Raw genomic sequence first — 17,600 nt, 5'->3', positions numbered from 1 at the left:
CCTAAATAGGTTTGAATGGGGTTTCTAGGTGTAAGTATGTAGGACTAGCAGCATGCCAAAGTTTGTGCTATTGCCATTGAGAATGCATTGGGCGTTTAAGTTAAATAACTCAGAAACTACAAATCATTTCAAAGTAAAAAGTTCCAGCATGTGTCTCCACAGTAAGCTGAATTATAAAATGTGTGAATGGAGTTTCTAGGTGAAAGTGACTTTTTGACGTGCCAATATCTGCCATTGAGCCCCATTATACATTTCTCAAATTTGAAAGCACTATATATTTCTAAAACTATGAAACATTTCAAAGATTCCATTTCAGGCAAACATGTCCACCGTAAGATGAACCTAAATAGGTTTGAATGGGGTTTCTAGGTGTAAGTATGTAGGACTAGTAGCATGCCAAAGTTTGTGCTATTGCCATTGAGAATGCATTGGGCGTTTAAGTTAAATAACTCAGAAACTACAAATCATTTCAAAGTAAAAAGTTCCAGCATGTGTCTCCACAGTAAGCTGAATTATAAAATGTGTGAATAGAGTTTCTAGGTGAAAGTAATTTTTTTGACGTGCCATAGAGCTGCCATTGAGCCCCATTATACATTTCTCAAATTTGAAAGCACTATATATTTCTAAAACTATGAAACATTTCAAAGTTCCATTTCAGGCAAACATGTCCACCGTAAGATGAACCTAAATAGGTTTGAATGGGGTTTCTAGGTGTAAGTATGTATAGTAGCATGCCAAAGTTTGTGCTATTGCCATTGAGAATGCATTGGGCGTTTAAGTTAAATACGGGGGGGACATATTTTGACAGCAGAAACTGCCTGTCATAATTTCTCCCCCCTCCCTATTCCAAAGCCCCCCCAGGTACATTATATATTTAAACTATTTTCAGCAATGGTACGCTTATTTTTTCAGTGGGTAGATCTTGTTGAGCTGGTAATTTTGAAAGTAGATCTCACGTCATAAATGTGTGGGCACCCCTGATGTGTAGGACTAGTAGCATGCCAAAGTTTGTGCTATTGCCATTGAGAATGCATTGGGCGTTTAAGTTAAATAACTCAGAAACTACAAAACATTTCAAAGTAAAAAGTTCCAGCATGTGTCTCCACAGTAAGCTGAATTATAAAATGTGTGAATGGAGTTTCTAGGTGAAAGTGATTTTTTGACGTGCCATAGAGCTGCCATTGAGCCCCATTATACATTTCTCAAATTTGAAAGCACTATATTTCTAAAACTATGAAACATTTCAAAGATTCCTTTTCAGGCAAACATGTCCACCGTAAGATGAACCTAAATAGGTTTGAATGGGGTTTCTAGGTATACGTATGTAGGACTAGTAGCATGCCAAAGTTTGTGCTATTGCCATTGAGACTGCATTGGGCGTTTAAGTTAAATAACTCCGAAACTACAAATCATTTCAAAGTAAAAAGTTCCAGCATGTGTCTCCACAGTAAGCTGAATTATAAAAAGTGGGAATGGAGTTTCTAGGTGAAAGTGCTTTTTTGACGTGCCAATATCTGCCATTGAGCCCCATTGTGAATTTCTCAAATTTGAAAGCACTATATTTCTAAAACTATGAAACATTTCAAAGATTTTATTGAAATAAAAACAAAACCATGTTTGAAAAATAAGGAAAAGCTAACTGAAATGACAGTTGAATGAGTCTTTTTTTCCCTATTTTCCCAGGAGAACCTTGGCAAGCTCATGACCAATCTGAGAACCACTCATCCTCACTTTGTACGGTGTTTGATTCCAAATGAGTCAAAGACCCCAGGTCGGTTTGATAATCACCTCAGTCGGATAAAATCCATCCCGTGAAAGAACATGCAGACCAGTGTATGTTTTTAACTTCATGAATCATTGCAGGAATTATGGAAAACCATCTGGTTATCCACCAGCTGCGCTGTAACGGCGTGCTGGAGGGCATCAGGATATGTAGAAAGGGATTTCCCAGCCGAATAGCCTACGGGGACTTCAAGCAGAGGTACTTTGGCATCTATCTATATAAATTCATGAAACGTCTGTCTGCCTGACTGTCGTTCAAATATCTTGAGAACTGTTAATCCGATCTACTTCATGCTTGGTGGGTGTCATAATCATCATCATCATCACCTTTATTCATACTCAGAAGTATTGAAAATGAGGGCAAGCCCTCATTTTCAATGTAGCCGAGGTTTTAGCTACTGCTGTGGGCCCAACGTGATTTCACTCTCTGGTGTGAAGTCAATTGGATGAGCGGTTCTTGAGAATGCTGGAAGCAGGGCCATACCACAGTTCATGTGTTCCGAACCGTCACGTTGGTCAAATGGCCATGCCCTGAACATGCAGTGCACTAGTAGTGGCTGGCTTTACATTTGACTGTCTTATTATGCACTATACTGTATACATTATATATATCAATATTATCTATTGGTAATCATTCATAGGGTCTTGTAAAAGTTGTCTTTTTGGCATTGACAATATATCCCTCAGAAAGGGATTAATGTGGAGTGGTTTTTGAGTAAATTTTTGGCATTTTGGCAAAACATATTTAAGACATCTTTCATGGGTATACTTGGCAGAATCAGTCAGGATTTCAGAATTATATCACCTTTAGGAATAATAGGTAATTTCTGGTGGCCATTTTGGATTTTTCCTTTAAAAAAGCCTTTAATGTGTCCACATTTTTGGGCACCCCTTCTGAGATGGTGCTCGTTTCCACCACATAACGATTTCAGCGATTTCATTTCATTTGACACCGGGCACTGCATTCCCTGTGGGGGTGTGGAACGTGTGTGTCGAATTTGAAGTCGGTGGGGCGAACTGTTCACGAGTTGCGTGGATTACTCCCCCCCCCCCCCCCCCCCCCTTTCTGATGTATAGTATTTTTTACCTTATTGTATGCCTGTATGAGCTATAGGATCATCGGAATTTAGTTTGGAGGATCAATAAAGTATCTATCTATCTCCCACACAGGTACAGGATCCTCAATGCCAGTGCTGTTCCAGAGGGACAGTTCATGGACAACAAGACGGCGGCTGAGAGAGTCCTGGGATCCATCGATGTGGATCACACACAGTACAAGTTTGGACACACCAAGGTGACTGTTGGTCTCAGTGTTATAATGTCGTCGACTAAAAACTATGGCGAAAAATGTCCCGTCGACTACCGAAAATTTCGGCAACAAATACCAACTACCGACAATTTCGGCAACAAATACAAACTGGACTAAATGTTAGGGAGGGACTAGTGGAGAAGAGTTCCAGTAGAACTAAAAGACATTATGTTTGCTTGCGCTCAGGTGTTGCGCTCTGAAAATAGCCAATCTACAAGCTCACAGTTATACTGTATTTCAAATAAACAAGCAATCTATCGGATGTTCTTCCAGGTCTTTTCTAAAGCTGGTCTCCTTGATGTTCTTCCAGGTCTTTTCTAAAGCTGGTCTCCTTGATGTTCTTCCAGGTCTTTTTTAAAGCTGGTCTCCTTGATGTTCTTCCAGGTCTTTTTTAAAGCTGGTCTCCTTGATGTTCTTTCAGGTCTTTTTTAAAGCTGGTCTCCTTGATGTTCTTTCAGGTCTTTTCTAAAGCTGTCTCCTTGATGTTCTTCCAGGTCTTTTCTAAAGCTGTCTCCTTGATGTTCTTCCAGGTCTTTTTTAAAGCTGGTCTCCTTGATGTTCTTCCAGGTCTTTTTTAAAGCTGGTCTCCTTGATGTTCTTCCAGGTCTTTTTTAAAGCTGGTCTCCTTGATGTTCTTTCAGGTCTTTTTTAAAGCTGGTCTCCTTGGAACGTTGGAAGAGATGAGAGACGAGCGCCTGGCCCAGGTGGTGACGTCCACTCAGGCGCTGTGCCGTGGCTACGTGGTCAGACTGGACTACCAGACCATGATGCTCAGAAAGTAAAGATAACTTAGTTACTGAAATCAACATTAATATCACTGCAGGTTGAACTCGGAACAGAAAACCGTTCTGGTCTTGCTTTGTTAACTAGGGAGGCCATCTACACCATCCAGTACAACTTCCGTTCGTTCATGAACGTCAAGCACTGGCCATGGATGAAGCTGTACTTCAAACTCAAGCCCCTCCTGAAGAGTGCGGAAGCGGAGAAGGAGATGGCCCAGATGAAGGTGGACTTCACCAAGCTCACGGACAACGTGGTCAAATCGGACAGCAGACGCAAAGAGCTCGAGGAGAAGATGGTCTCCATTGTACAAGAGAAGAACGATCTTCTTCTTCAATTCCAGGCTGTAAGTTCATCCACACACACAGCCGTACATCCATTTTTAAAACAAACACGGGTAGATTCTCCTTCTACAGCACTGCCACCCAAGTGTGGAATGCCCGCCCCTCACCCCTTCCCTCAGAAAATGCAAATCACTGGCGTCCTTTAAAACAGGCCTGAAAATCCACCTTTCAGCAGGCCAAAGGGAGAGAAAATCCTCCCTTAGTCAAGTGACTACCCCCCACCTCTTAGTCCGACATACCAATAGTCCAACATATGTGACCGGTTAAGACTCACCCGTGGCTCCGTCATGTTTTGCCGTTTTTGACACATGCGTGGCCGGTTATGACTCACCTGTGGCTTCCGTGTGCGGTTAGGGTTTGGGGTAGGGTTAGGGTTAGGGTTTGGGGTAGGGTGTCGGACTATTGTGTGTCGGACGTCAGTATGTCGGGCTTCTGTGCTTACCTGAACTATCGCTGGGCTGGATTTATAGTGTGGTTAAAGTTTTTATTAAATTGTTAAATTGTGATATACCATGTCATAATCTACATTTCCCCAGAAGGAACTGCATACTTAATTAAGTCTTACCAAAGCAGACATACAACATCTGGTGACAACAATGAATGACAAGAAGGGGGGTGCGGAGATATCAAACACAGGGGCATGAACTTTCCCTCCCATGCCCCCCAGCAAATCGAAACCCCGAATCTCTCTCCAATAAGACCTATGTAATATCAGCACTTTCTCCTATATAATGTCAGGAGTGTGACAACCTGCTGGATGCGGAGGAGAGGTGTGAGGGGCTCATCAAGAGGCAGATCCAGCAGGAGGCCAAGCTGAAGGAGGTGATGGAGAGGATGGAGGACGAGGAGGAGGTGAACGCCGAGCTCACCGCCAAGAAGAGGAAGCTGGAGGACGAGTGCTCCGAGCTGAAGAAGGACATGGACGACCTGGAGCTCACCCTGACCAAGGTGGAGAAGGAGAAACATGCAGTGGAGAACAAGGTAACTGAAGTGCTTCAGTGATCCTCAACCGTTTTCATTTCAAGGACCCTAAACACTGTTTCAGCGGGTCGGGACCACCATGATGTGGCTACCATCATGGTGATAGGCCTCGGTGCAAATATTTTGTCTAGCCCCTCCACCCTTGGCTTTATTTTTATTTTTATATATATATATGGGCCCCACAACATACAAACATTTGAGGGTCCTGGTCCTGGACATGATAATGTTTGAGAACCACTGCGCTAAGCCACAGCGACTGTGTCTTTCTATCTCTTCAGATGAAGAATCTCACAGAAGAGATCCTGAGCCAAGAGGACAACATCAGCAAACTGAGCAGAGAGAAGAAGGCTCTGCAGGAAGCTCACCAGCAGACACTGGATGACCTTCAGTCAGAGGAGGACAAGGTCAACTCACTGACCAAAGCCAAGGCCAAGTTGGAACAACAGGTGGACGATGTGAGTTACATTTCATAAAAGAGATTTGAACAGAATTACGGTTTACTATAAAAAAATGTTTAACAAAATCATTGCATTCCTTGGGCATCTATTACTTTTATAATTATACATCCCATGTATGGAAGGTGCAATTACTAAACTAATAATAACATTATTTTTCATATAACATTTGTTTTCAGGAAGTGATCTTTTATGATTTTGTATGTTGTCATTGGTCTCTAAAGCTTTGACTCCGGAATGCTCCATCTTTTTCAAACATTTACTCAGAAAGTGGAAAAATATGGCCTTTTTAATAGATGGAGGGTTCACTGGAGCAAGAAAAGAAGATCCGCATGGACCTTGAACGGGTGAAGAGAAAGCTTGAGGCTGATGTGAAACTTGCCCATGAGTCTCTCATGGATCTGGAAAATGAAAAGCTTCAGCTGGATGAGAAGCTGAAAAAGTAACATGTCTTCTTATTCACAATGTTGTGACGAACCTAGTATCGTAATAAATAGTTATTTAGGCTCATAGTATGTAAGGTTTCATTATTGGTATTTCTTTTGTTTTGTCTGTCCCTTTTATTCTACGTCACCATGCTTGACTTCATTTTACAGAAAAGACTTAGAGTTGTCACAGCTGCAGAGTAAGGTTGAAGATGAGCAAGTCCTTGATACACAGCTTCAGAAGAAGATAAAAGAGCTTCAGGTGATTTACCGTTCTGGATTTCACAAGTTAATAACTTACTGTTGTTCTGATTGTTTAGTTATCATAGGGATGTTCATTATACAATGACAGTACTTCAAAACTCATGTTGCACACAGGCTCGAATTGAGGAGCTAGAGGAGGAAATTGAGTCTGAGCGTTCTGCTCGGGCCAGAGTGGAGAAGCAGAGGTCTGATGTCTCCAGGGAACTGGAGGAGATCAGCGAGAGGTTGGAGGAGGCCGGAGGAGCCACTGCTGCTCAGATCGAGATGAACAAGAAGCGCGAAGCAGAGTTCCAGAGGCTGCGGCGAGACCTTGAAGAGGCCACGCTGCAGCATGAGGCCACGTCTGCCGCTCTGCGAAAGAAACACGCAGACAGCATGGCTGAGCTGGGAGAGCAAATTGAGAACCTCCAACGGGTCAAACAGAAACTGGAGAAAGACAAGACCGAGTTAAAACTGGAAGTGGATGACTTGTCGAGTAACACGGAAGCCATTGCTAAATCAAAGGTCTGTCATTAAGCATCATTACAGATCATGATTCATCATCAATTCACTAGATTGTGTGCTAAGCTGAGTTTATATTTACACTAAACTGTAAAATCCTCCTGTTAATGTGCCCAAATGGACCTGGATATTGTAGGTTAATTTGGAGAAAATGTGCCGTTCACTTGAAGACCATCTGAATGAGGTGAAAACCAAAGAAGAGGACCATCAGAGACTGATAAACGACCTTTCAAGTCAGAGAGCTCGTCTACAGACAGAACATGGTGAGAGTTTATTGAAAAGAAATATAATCTAGTAATTAAGCACGCACGCACGCGCGCGCGCGCACGCACGCACGCACGCACGCACGCACGCACACACACACACACACACACACACACACACACACACACACACACACACACACACACACACACACACACACACACACACACACACACACACACACACACACACACACACACACACACACACACACACACACACACACACACACACACACACACACACACACACACACACACACACACACAGAGACAGAAAGCTTGGCTACAGACAGACAATGGTGAAAGCTTATTGGAAAAAACAACAACAAAGCAATTAGATGCAATACATTTGTCATTTTTTCTCATGCTTTATCAAGGTGAAATGTCTCGCCAGATGGAAGAAAAAGAATCTCTGATGTCACAGCTGACTCGTGGCAAACAAGCTTTCCTTCAACAGATTGAGGAACTAAAAAGACTTCTTGAGGAGGAGGTCAAGGTAAAAGAAGACACAAAAGGATAAGCAATCCCAATTATGTTTCAGATTGAAATCTACGAGTGTGTTTTTACACTTTCATCTGTCGTTCTTTCAAAGGCAAAGAATGCCCTGGCTCACGGTTTGCAGTCGGCGCGTCATGACTGCGAGCTCTTAAGAGAACAGTACGAGGAGGAACAGGAGGCGAAAGCAGAGCTGCAGCGCTGCATGTCCAAGGCCAACGCTGAGGTGGCTCAGTGGAGAACCAAGTATGAGACTGATGCCATTCAGCGAACTGAGGAGCTGGAGGAGGCCAAGTAAGAATTGTGTACAATATATAACTTGATAAAGTGGCAAAAATAGCTTGTGGAATTCCAGCAGGACATGCTGTACGGTACGGGTCTTCAACAGGGGGTTCGACCCGACCGGGACCTAGGGGGTCCTCAGAGTTGGCCTACAGGTGGCCCACCAAATCTGTGTGTAATTGGTACCTTTTTTCTTTCTTTTTTTGAGTGGTGCAAACCACTCCAATAACCAGCTTTGTCTGTATCTATGTATGTGTCTATGTATGTGTGTACCTGTACGTGGCCCCACGCATGGTGAGCATGGTTGCTATGGTTAGTGTGTGACGTCACTGCACCACTCAGTTCACACGGGTGTGATTTTTTTTGTTTTACACTTAACCACTTGAACCCTAGCATCCCTAGTGTGAGGGTAATATTAGCCGAAAACAGCACGCTCACAACGCCTCACTGTGAGCTTTTAGATCGGCTGTTTTCAGCAAAGAGGTTTGGTGTAGGGTGAAAAAGCAGACCAAGAGCAGGTTTTGAGGATTTAAGTTAGGTTTAAGTGGTTACAGTAAGTGTCTGAAATGCTACATGATGATAGTGCAGTCAGACACGTCTATGAAGCCATCTATTCAATGAAAAATCACACCCGTGTGAACTGAGTGGTGCAGTGACGTCACACACTAACCATAGCAACCATGCTCATCTGTACGTGGGGCCACGTACAGGTACACAGGTACACGTACAGGTACACGGGTACAGACAAAGCTGGTTATTGGAGTGGTTTGCACCACTCAAAAAAGGTTAATCTGCAAAATTGTATACAATACGATATGTAGTGGGGGGGTCCCTGCTTCATCTCTCTCTCTCAGCTAGGGGGTCCTTGGTCTGAAAAACATTGAAGACCCCTGCTGTATACTGTATGCTCTCGCACCACAGGAAGAAGCTTGCGTTGCGTCTTCAGGAAGCGGAGGAGGCCGTGGAGGCTGTAAACAGCAAGTGTTCTTCTCTGGAGAAGACTAAACAGCGGCTGCAGGGAGAGGTGGAGGACATGATGATGGACGTTGAAAGGTCAAATGCTACTGCTGCTGCCTTGGACAAGAAGCAAAGACATTTTGATAAGGTTTGTTTTATATGTATATACTTACGATGTCAAATGCCAATGCAGCAATGTGTGAGAATTGTGAAATGGTAACGATGATGTTTGTGCATTCTTCAGTGCATGATTGTGCTTCAGTTTATAGAATAGACGAATAACCGTTTAAGTCCAAATTGTATTCTGACCCCTCCACGAAAAGGCCTCGTTGTCCTGACCCCTTATCCATCATTTATACATTATGGATAATTAGTGTGGACTTAAACTGTTATTCGTCTATAGTACTCAGATGATACACTAGTTACCCTGGGTGATTCATCTGCCCTTGTTAGAAAATAAATAAGTTGAAAGCCAAGGAAGTTATTTCTGGAATCCATGAGATGTTTCTATGGGTGTTTTGCAGTTATTCCACTACACATGTACCTCTAGGTGTTGGTCGAGTGGAAGCAGAAGCATGAGGAGACTCAGGCAGAGCTGGAGTCATCTCTGAAGGAGGTGCGTTCTGTCGGCACTGAGAACTTCAAGATGAAGAATTCCTATGAGGAATCCCTGGAACATCTGGAGACGCTCAAACGTGAAAACAAAAACCTGCAACGTATGTCATTGGCCTTTAAAATGTTCATGTCAACATATACATTTGTTAATAGATAGAAATAGGCACCCATCATTTCCCTCCCGTCCACCCACTATGCCCACCCACTCTTCCCCAATGCAGAGACAATACTGAAGAAAGGGGAAGAAAAAAATACAAAAATAAATAAAGAAGTAAATAAATTAAAAGAGAGGGGGGAGGGGGGAGAGAAGAAAGGAGGGGGGGACCACCTGTGTGTGTGCGCACAGCCACCGGTTTAGACGACGCACGTACAATGCATAGGCCTATGCGTTCACCATTATCTAGTTCAAATGTCGCTCATCTCTGGGACTACAGTCAGGGTTTTTACATGGTCAACAAAGGGCGTCCATGTTTGCTGGAAAGTTGTCATGGAACCATTAAGTGAGAATCTAATCTTTTCAAGCTTAAGGTAGAATAGTGCGTCCTTTATCCATCCATTATGTTATATTTGAGGAGTATAAGACGTCTGGCTAAAAGAGAAGTAAAGGAGATTATTCTCTTAAGGTATAGAGGAATATTAGTCCCTGGGGGAATGCCAAACAAGACCGTTAGCGGGTTGGGTAGGATGGATACACCCAGTATGTCAGAATAGAGCGTCGCAGTCCCGCCTCCTACCCTGGACCAGGAAATGAAACCCAATGCATTATTCTCATAGACATTTCTTAAAGTATTTATTTAAAGACGGTTACGCCGCGGACAAAGCCAACTCGAGTCGTGACAACTCATGACAACACAAACAATATTTTGGACCAAACAAATAATTACAAAGAAGAAAAACAACAAAAAAAGTGTTGTAACCTGCCGTTTTTTTCTTCTTTCTAATTATTTGTTTGGTCCAAAATATTGTTTGTGTTGTCATGAGTTGTCACGACTCGAGTTGGCTTTGTCCGCGGCGTAACCGTCTTTAAATACATACTTTAAGAAATGTCTATGAGAATAATGCATTGGGTTTCATTTCCTGGTCCAGGGTAGGAGGCGGGACTGCGACGCTCTATAGGATTGAAATATATGTGTGACAGACCAGCAGCGGGTTGTCTGCACCGGTTACATGGATCATTAATGTCTGGAAATATCTGTGCTAGTCTTGCATTTGTGTAATGAACCCGATGAATGATCTTACATTGGATAAGACTATGTCTAGCACAGATTGAGGACCTGTGAACCAGTCTCAGAGCTGGCATTGTCATTGGCCTTTTATTGTTAGGGTTTAGTATGATAGGACCCAAAAGCAGAACTCAGAACCAGATGAATACAAACTCAGGTATTTATTCACAAAACAGGTGAAAAAACAAAAATAAGCTGGGGGCTGTGTTGGGCTATGTTGAGCTGGTCGGCAGGCAGGCAGGCAGGCGGCGTAGAACACTGGGGGCACAAGGAGACGAGGAGTTAGAATAAAGTTGATTTGCACGCAAAACACGTAGAGCTCAGAGGCACAGTAACTTTACCGATCGGCAACTGACAAACTGGCAAGGGCTGGAGTGACGAGCCAGGTCTTTTATCAGCTGGGCTTGATGAGGTGATGACCCCAAGGTGTGCAGTTCCACAGGAGGCAGATACAGCACGTCACAGCCCAGGAAGTCAGTCACACGCCCATGCCAGACCATATAGGGAAAAAGGGAAAAAAACAGAAAAACAGCCAGCCCATAACATTTATATTCAACACTGTACATGCCAAACATTACTATTGCAAGAAAACCATTGGGAACATTGAAAACATTTATTGTGCTTTCAGAGGAAATTATGGATTTCACTGAACAGCTTGGAGAGACGAGCAAAACCGCCCAGGATCTTGAGAAATCAAAGAAACAGGCTGATCAGGAGAGACTGGAGGCCCAGGCTGCGCTGGACGAAGCGGAGGTAATGGCATTACACATTTGAAGAGGTCTAGTAGTCCATTGTGTTGAAAATAATTTAGGTTTTAACGTTGCCTCTCCGGCTGAAATCCTAGGCCTCCTTGGAGCACGAGGAGTCTAAGATCCTTCGCGTCCAGCTCGAGCTGAACCAAGTGAAGTCTGAGGTTGACAAGAAGATAGCTGAGAAGGACGAGGAAATTGAGCAGCTGAAGAGAAACGGCCAGAGAATCATCGACTCCATGCAAAGCAACTTGGATGCTGAGGTCAGGAGCAGGAACGACGCCCTGAGGGTGAAGAAGAAGATGGAGGGAGACCTGAATGAGATGGAGACCCAGCTGAGCCATGCTAACAGGCAGGCTGCCGAGGCCCACAAACAACTGAGAATCATACAGGTTCAGTTCAAGGTAAACTACAGCAAACGCGTAGTATGTCCATTTTAATACCTGGAAAAACGGAAAGAAATACCAAAAATATATTATACTAAATACTGGTCAAATATTGGACAAAATAATTGTCAAATAGCATAAGAAAGAGGCAAACATCGTGAAAATAGCTGATCTACAACGTGTTGTGAGCTTGTAGATCTGATATTTTCACAATATTTATCTGTGGAACTGGGTCAAACAAAATGTAATGCCTCAACTCCTACAATTGTGTGTGTGTGTGTGTGTGTGTGTGTGTGTGTGTGTGTGTGTGTGTGTGTGTGTGTGTGTGTGTGTGTGTGTGTGTGTGTGTGTGTGTGTGTGTGTGTGTGTGTGTGTGTGTGTGTGTGTGTGTGTGTGTGTGTGTGTGTGTGTGTGTGTGTGTGTGTGTGTGTGTGTGTGTGGGTCCAGAGAACGTGAAGAGAACCACTGCTGTATGATAATAATAATATGAACTCACAGAAACTCGCCTATATGGATTTACATTCTCTAGGATGCACAGCTTCACCTGGACGATGCCCTGAGAACCAACGATGACATGAAGGAGCAGGTTGCCATGGCTGAGCGCAGGAGCACCCTGATGCAGGCTGAGATGGAGGAGCTCAGAGGAGCCCTGGAGCAGACGGAGAAGGGCCGCAAAGTGGCCGAGCAGGAGCTGTTGGATGCCAGCGAGAGAGTGCAGCTTCTCCACTCACAGGTTCCAATGAGCTCTATGCACACACGACCCTTCCCTACTTCTTTCACGGGTGTGATACTAATGCAGGCTCTGTTCCATTCTGGTCTCAAAGGCCCCATTTACACTGTCAGACAAATCTAACCTGAATCAGATCTGTGCCACATCGAGATTGGAATCCGATTGGTTTAAATGAGTCCAACATGTCACATTTAAACAAATCAGATTCCAATCTGGATGTGGCTCAGATCTGATTCAGGCTGGATTTGGCTGCCAGTGTAAATGGGGCCAAAGTGTCCTTGAGTGGGTTCCATTCATTCCTGATGAAGACCCGATTGGGGTCGAAACGTTGAATCCTAATAAAATACTACTGGGAGCTTAAGAACGGTGTGCGGACATCCTACCTTCTTTCTGTATGCATATTTTTTGTTCAGCACCCGTCAACTTTTTTGAGATGTGCGTGTTTCCATTTTGGATCTTCTTATCTCATGGGTTCCAAATGGCCCCATATGGGTGTGTAACTCTGAGAGTGTACAAATGGAACCAAATGGACCCGTCAGAGTTATGGGGGTCCTTGAAATTAAAAAGTTTGAGAACCACTGCACACTGCCACACTGAATAGAACTGAGCCTTACTGAATGCCACAGACCACACTATTTATCCATAATGTATAAATGATAGATAAGGGGTCAGGACAACGAGGCCTTTTCGTGGAGGGGTCAGTCTGAAATTTGGACTTAGACTGTTTTTCGTCTGTGGTACTAGTATTGTTGGTAACACCTGTGAAGGAAGTATAGGGAAGCGGCCGAGTAGGAAGAGTTATGCTCACTGTGTTGCAACTGTGGCTCAGGAGGTAGAGCAGGTCGTCCAATGATCCGTGGGTCGGCGGTTCGAATCCCGGCTCCTCCTGTCTACATGTCGAAGTGTCCTTGGGCAAGACACTATGGGCCCTATTATGCGTGTCTTAAGTACCAGGTCTTATGACTTAACTTAAGACCTGGAGGCGTGGTCAATGCTGTTTGGCCACTCAGAATAGCCAAATGGCATTGATCACGCCTCCAGGTCTTAAGTTAAGTAATAAGACCTGGTACTTAAGACATGCATAATAGGGCCCTGAACCCCAAATTGCTCCCGATGTGCTGGTTGGTGCCTTGCATGGCTTCCGCTGCAATCGGTGTATGAATGTGTGTGTGAATGGGTGAATGTATTCAATCTCTGTAAAGCGCCTTGGATAAAGGCGCTATATAAATGCACCATTTACCATTTAGTTATTCTGTGTGCATATACTGTAGGCCTATAGGGCATTGACCTTAAATGTAGAGACACAAAGGGTGCGTTCGGAAATGCGCACCGGGAATGTGATCAGTTTGTTGAGTGTGGTGGGCGGTGACGTCACAGTGTGCCTTATTTACGAACGACCACAGCTGTGACGCATTCACACCGCCGACACCGGACAACCCCAGCTTCAGGGTAGGCACTCGGCACACCCGGTGCGCAGCACACTGGATTTTCGAACGACAACGCACCGAGTGCACTGAATAAACGAACGACAAGAGAGCACTCCACTCTGGAGTTGTGTAAATTGATGTCTTCAATGTGGCTGTGCCCAATTCTTTGGTTTTGTTTAGACTGAAGGCAAATCCGATTTGTTTTCTCAAATCTGACTGCCCACACTGTTTTTTTGCAAGTGATCATGGATCTGCATTGGTTGCTGCGGTAAGGAAGGTAACGATGTAACTACCTAGGGGTGAGTATAATGCTCTGTCAAGTGACACTGGCTGAAAATAGCCGATCTACAAGCTCACAACGTAGCTTGTCGATCATCTATTGTAATTTGTCACCGCCATGACAAAGTATAAATCAGATTTTGTCCAGTCTGAGACATTTGTGCTTCCAGTCTGAACATAACCTTTGACCTCCAAGGCGCTCTTATCTCTGCCACCTCTAATTTTCTATCTCTTCTAGAATACCAGCCTGATAAACAGCCGGAAGAAGTTGGAGACCGACTTGACCCAGGTTCAGAGTGAGATGGAGGACAGCGTCCAAGAGGCCAGAAATGCTGAAGAGAAAGCTAAAAAAGCGATCACAGATGTAAGCATGTTTATTATATCATTTAAGAGTCTATACCTGGTAAGAGTGCATACCACATAAATAAGGCTATAGTCCTTCTCGCAGCTGGCCCGGGCTTGAATCTGACCCAAGGCTCTTTACTGCATGTCATTCCTTCTCTCTGCTCACCTTTCCTGTCTCTCTCCCACTGTCACTATCAAAGAAATGCAAGCCGAAATTCCAAACAATATAGTTTATCATGAATGTTGTATTTGTATATTTTACTAAACCCTGTTTGCATTAATTAGGCTGCCATGATGGCTGAGGAGCTGAAGAAAGAACAAGACACTAGCACTCACTTGGAGAGAATGAAGAAGAACTTGGAGGTCTCGGTGAAGGACTTGCAGCAGCGCCTCGATGAAGCTGAGAGCCTTGCCATGAAAGGTGGAAAGAAGCAACTCCAAAAACTGGAATCAAGGGTATTGTATCTTAATGAAACAATAAATCTAAAATTCAATCTATGTTTCACGTTGTAAACATAGTTGGTTTTCCCCCATAAACGTCACTAGCAGGGATAACAGCATGACTAGATCTATATTTGAGCCTGATTCATAGCCTGGCTCCAGCCCTGAATCGCTAACATTAAAAAAACATTTTCCGAAATGAAAATTCAGACTGAGTGTCAGGCTACCTGATTCATACATAGTTGCACACTGGTGTCGCATGCCAAAAATAGCCGATCTACAAGCTCACGGCGCATCGATACGTTGTGTGAGCATGTATATCTGCCAGGGTTTTTTTTTTGTGCGCAACACCAGTGAATTAAGCACTAACCACCACCATACTATTTGCCATCTTTTGGAATCTGATTATTAATTAGACAAAATATTTTCTCACCACCAGTGGATTACTGGGGTTCAGACATGTGATCACGGCACACCAATGTGACAGGTATCATTAGAGCGAGGTACTGTAAGTCAACATGTCAAACTGTGTTGCAACAACGGTATCATCATGGATGTGTTCCAGGTGCGGGAACTGGAGAATGAGCTCGAAGCAGAGCAGAGACATGGATCTGATGCTGTGAAAGGGCTGCGCAAGTTTGAGCGCAGGATCAAAGAGCTGACCTATCAGGTATCTCACACTACGCCAAACCGTGTGAACAGCGTGAACGTTAGTGGTCCTTAATTACATCATTTTGGAAACGCATACGAGTACTTTTCTGTTTTGTTTTTCAAATATTTGCTCCTGGAATAATTGAAAACCAGTCTGAGGAAGATAAGAAGAACCTCACAAGACTTCAAGAGTTGGTGGACAAGCTGCAGTCGAAGATCAAAGTGTTAAAGAGACAGGCTGAGGAGGCTGTGAGTATTTTTGCCACTAACCCTCAGCTTAAAATATATTTTAAAAAAAGTACATGCCGATTTATTGATCTTGTGGGGAGAATTCAGTCATTACAGCAGCCAATATTAATAAAGATGGATTCAAACGTCTAGAAAAGGACATTTAATGAGCAAGCATGATCAGTATACTGTAGCTAGGTAGTCTGTGTGCTTATGACTTAACTACTTCACATATACAGCATAATCAGTCATACAGTATAGCAATAGTAGTATTAGTGAGTTTATACAATATAATATCTAGTAGTGTAATATCAAGGCGTAAAGCCTTGTCATCATACGTATTTTAATGCAGTTGTATGTGATCTAATAGGAGGAACAAGCAAACACCCATCTAACTAAGTTGAGGAGGGTTCAGCATGAGCTCGAGGAGGCAGAAGAGCGTGCTGACATTGCAGAGTCCCAGGTCAATAAGATGCGGGTCAAGAGTCGTGACATGGGCAAGGTGAGTCATCCCTGCCATGCAAGGAACCCCGGGGCGTGGACGGGGGTCCCCGGACCCCCACTTTGAGAACCACTGTTTTAGGAGAGCAGGACCGTGTCAATTGAATGTAAAAAAAACTCAAAGATTTTCATGACGTTTGCTATAATTTTTTAATGGCAAAACAAATCTTATACTGTTCAAAGCAGGAGTCAATATGTTTTGTTTCCAGTATAAAATGGCATCAATTTAAGTGATTTATCTTTAAAGTTTGGATTTCAGTGTTTTTACTTTCATTTTATTTCTCAACAGGGAAAGGACAGTGGCGGAGGACAATAGTGGTGCCTGGCTGGAATAATGAAGATGAGGTGTGCTGTGATTATCTAGTGTGCAACATACTCTTAACCAAATATCTCTTCTTTTCTTCAGCTAAGTAAAAAGTGAGGATAAGTCATTACAAAGGGGTATTCTGAAATGTATTTATTATGTGGTAGTGGATATATGTTGCCATGATTTAAATAAAACTAAAAAAGACGACCCTTTCCCTGCTTGATTAAATGCATTGTTTGGAAGGAAAAAAAACGTATTGCATTGCTGGGATGCAAGAAGCATTCTACTTCTACGTATTAGTAAATAAAAGACGTGCAAGATTTAAATAATTTGCAATGACACTGAATTACTCCAGAAAAAAGCAATATTGTTCTTCTCAATAAACAACCACTTTGTATCAATGGATGGAGTTAATTGGTATCATTTAATTATTTGAAGACAGGAGTAGGCTATGGCTATTACATAATCATAAGGGACCATTCTCACACTATGTTCATGTTGTTATTGAACAAACACTGTTCTTTGGTAGCCATTATTAACCCTTTAAGACCTGTGGCAGATTCTACAAATGCCTTCTAAATCACTAGGTTTTTCAAAAATGTGTGTACAGTACAAGCTCACAGCTATATCTGCTATTTTTGAACAGCCAGTGCAAAAATGTAAAATAAATTACACATGCTTCCCCGGTTTTAATGGGTTAATAAGATATAATTGCCACTTTAAATTACATGTAACACTTAAGTTTAGTACATCATTTTAGAATTTCTCATTTCTGCAGAAGTTATAGTGCTATGTACTGTAGGTAACATGCTCAGGTGAATTATTTTGAATAGAGGTGTTTCTATGGTCATGGACAGTGATGCTAACCACTTTCAAC

General features: G+C 43.1%; 1 protein-coding gene across 1 annotated transcript in view; it reads left to right on the top strand.

Annotated features, from left to right (window-relative positions):
* The window catches only part of LOC306936960 (myosin-4-like), a gene marked incomplete at its 5' end in the record, with an annotated part of 28,408 nt that extends 11,406 nt beyond the window's left edge, over window positions 1–17,002 (top strand). Inside the window, 24 exons of the mRNA XM_079520627.1 lie at window positions 1,684–1,771; window positions 1,864–1,981; window positions 2,953–3,076; window positions 3,733–3,869; window positions 3,962–4,217; window positions 4,954–5,196; window positions 5,475–5,651; window positions 5,948–6,093; window positions 6,248–6,338; window positions 6,455–6,844; window positions 6,978–7,104; window positions 7,485–7,603; window positions 7,700–7,896; window positions 8,806–8,989; window positions 9,392–9,557; window positions 11,308–11,432; window positions 11,524–11,832; window positions 12,344–12,547; window positions 14,489–14,614; window positions 14,881–15,051; window positions 15,602–15,706; window positions 15,841–15,936; window positions 16,286–16,417; window positions 16,706–17,002. Coding sequence (XP_079376753.1) covers window positions 1,684–1,771; window positions 1,864–1,981; window positions 2,953–3,076; window positions 3,733–3,869; window positions 3,962–4,217; window positions 4,954–5,196; window positions 5,475–5,651; window positions 5,948–6,093; window positions 6,248–6,338; window positions 6,455–6,844; window positions 6,978–7,104; window positions 7,485–7,603; window positions 7,700–7,896; window positions 8,806–8,989; window positions 9,392–9,557; window positions 11,308–11,432; window positions 11,524–11,832; window positions 12,344–12,547; window positions 14,489–14,614; window positions 14,881–15,051; window positions 15,602–15,706; window positions 15,841–15,936; window positions 16,286–16,417; window positions 16,706–16,732 — 3,858 coding nt within the window. The 3' untranslated portion in view covers window positions 16,733–17,002. The remainder of the gene's footprint in view (window positions 1–1,683; window positions 1,772–1,863; window positions 1,982–2,952; window positions 3,077–3,732; window positions 3,870–3,961; window positions 4,218–4,953; window positions 5,197–5,474; window positions 5,652–5,947; window positions 6,094–6,247; window positions 6,339–6,454; window positions 6,845–6,977; window positions 7,105–7,484; window positions 7,604–7,699; window positions 7,897–8,805; window positions 8,990–9,391; window positions 9,558–11,307; window positions 11,433–11,523; window positions 11,833–12,343; window positions 12,548–14,488; window positions 14,615–14,880; window positions 15,052–15,601; window positions 15,707–15,840; window positions 15,937–16,285; window positions 16,418–16,705) is intronic.
* Between the last annotated feature and the right edge of the window lie 598 nt (window positions 17,003–17,600).

Source organism: Electrona antarctica (assembly GCF_951216825.1).
Source record: "Electrona antarctica genome assembly, chromosome: 14".
NCBI classification, from domain to species: domain Eukaryota; kingdom Metazoa; phylum Chordata; class Actinopteri; order Myctophiformes; family Myctophidae; genus Electrona; species Electrona antarctica.
The sequence above is the reverse complement of the archived record's forward strand: the minus strand, read 5'-3'. Positions and strand labels throughout refer to the sequence as shown.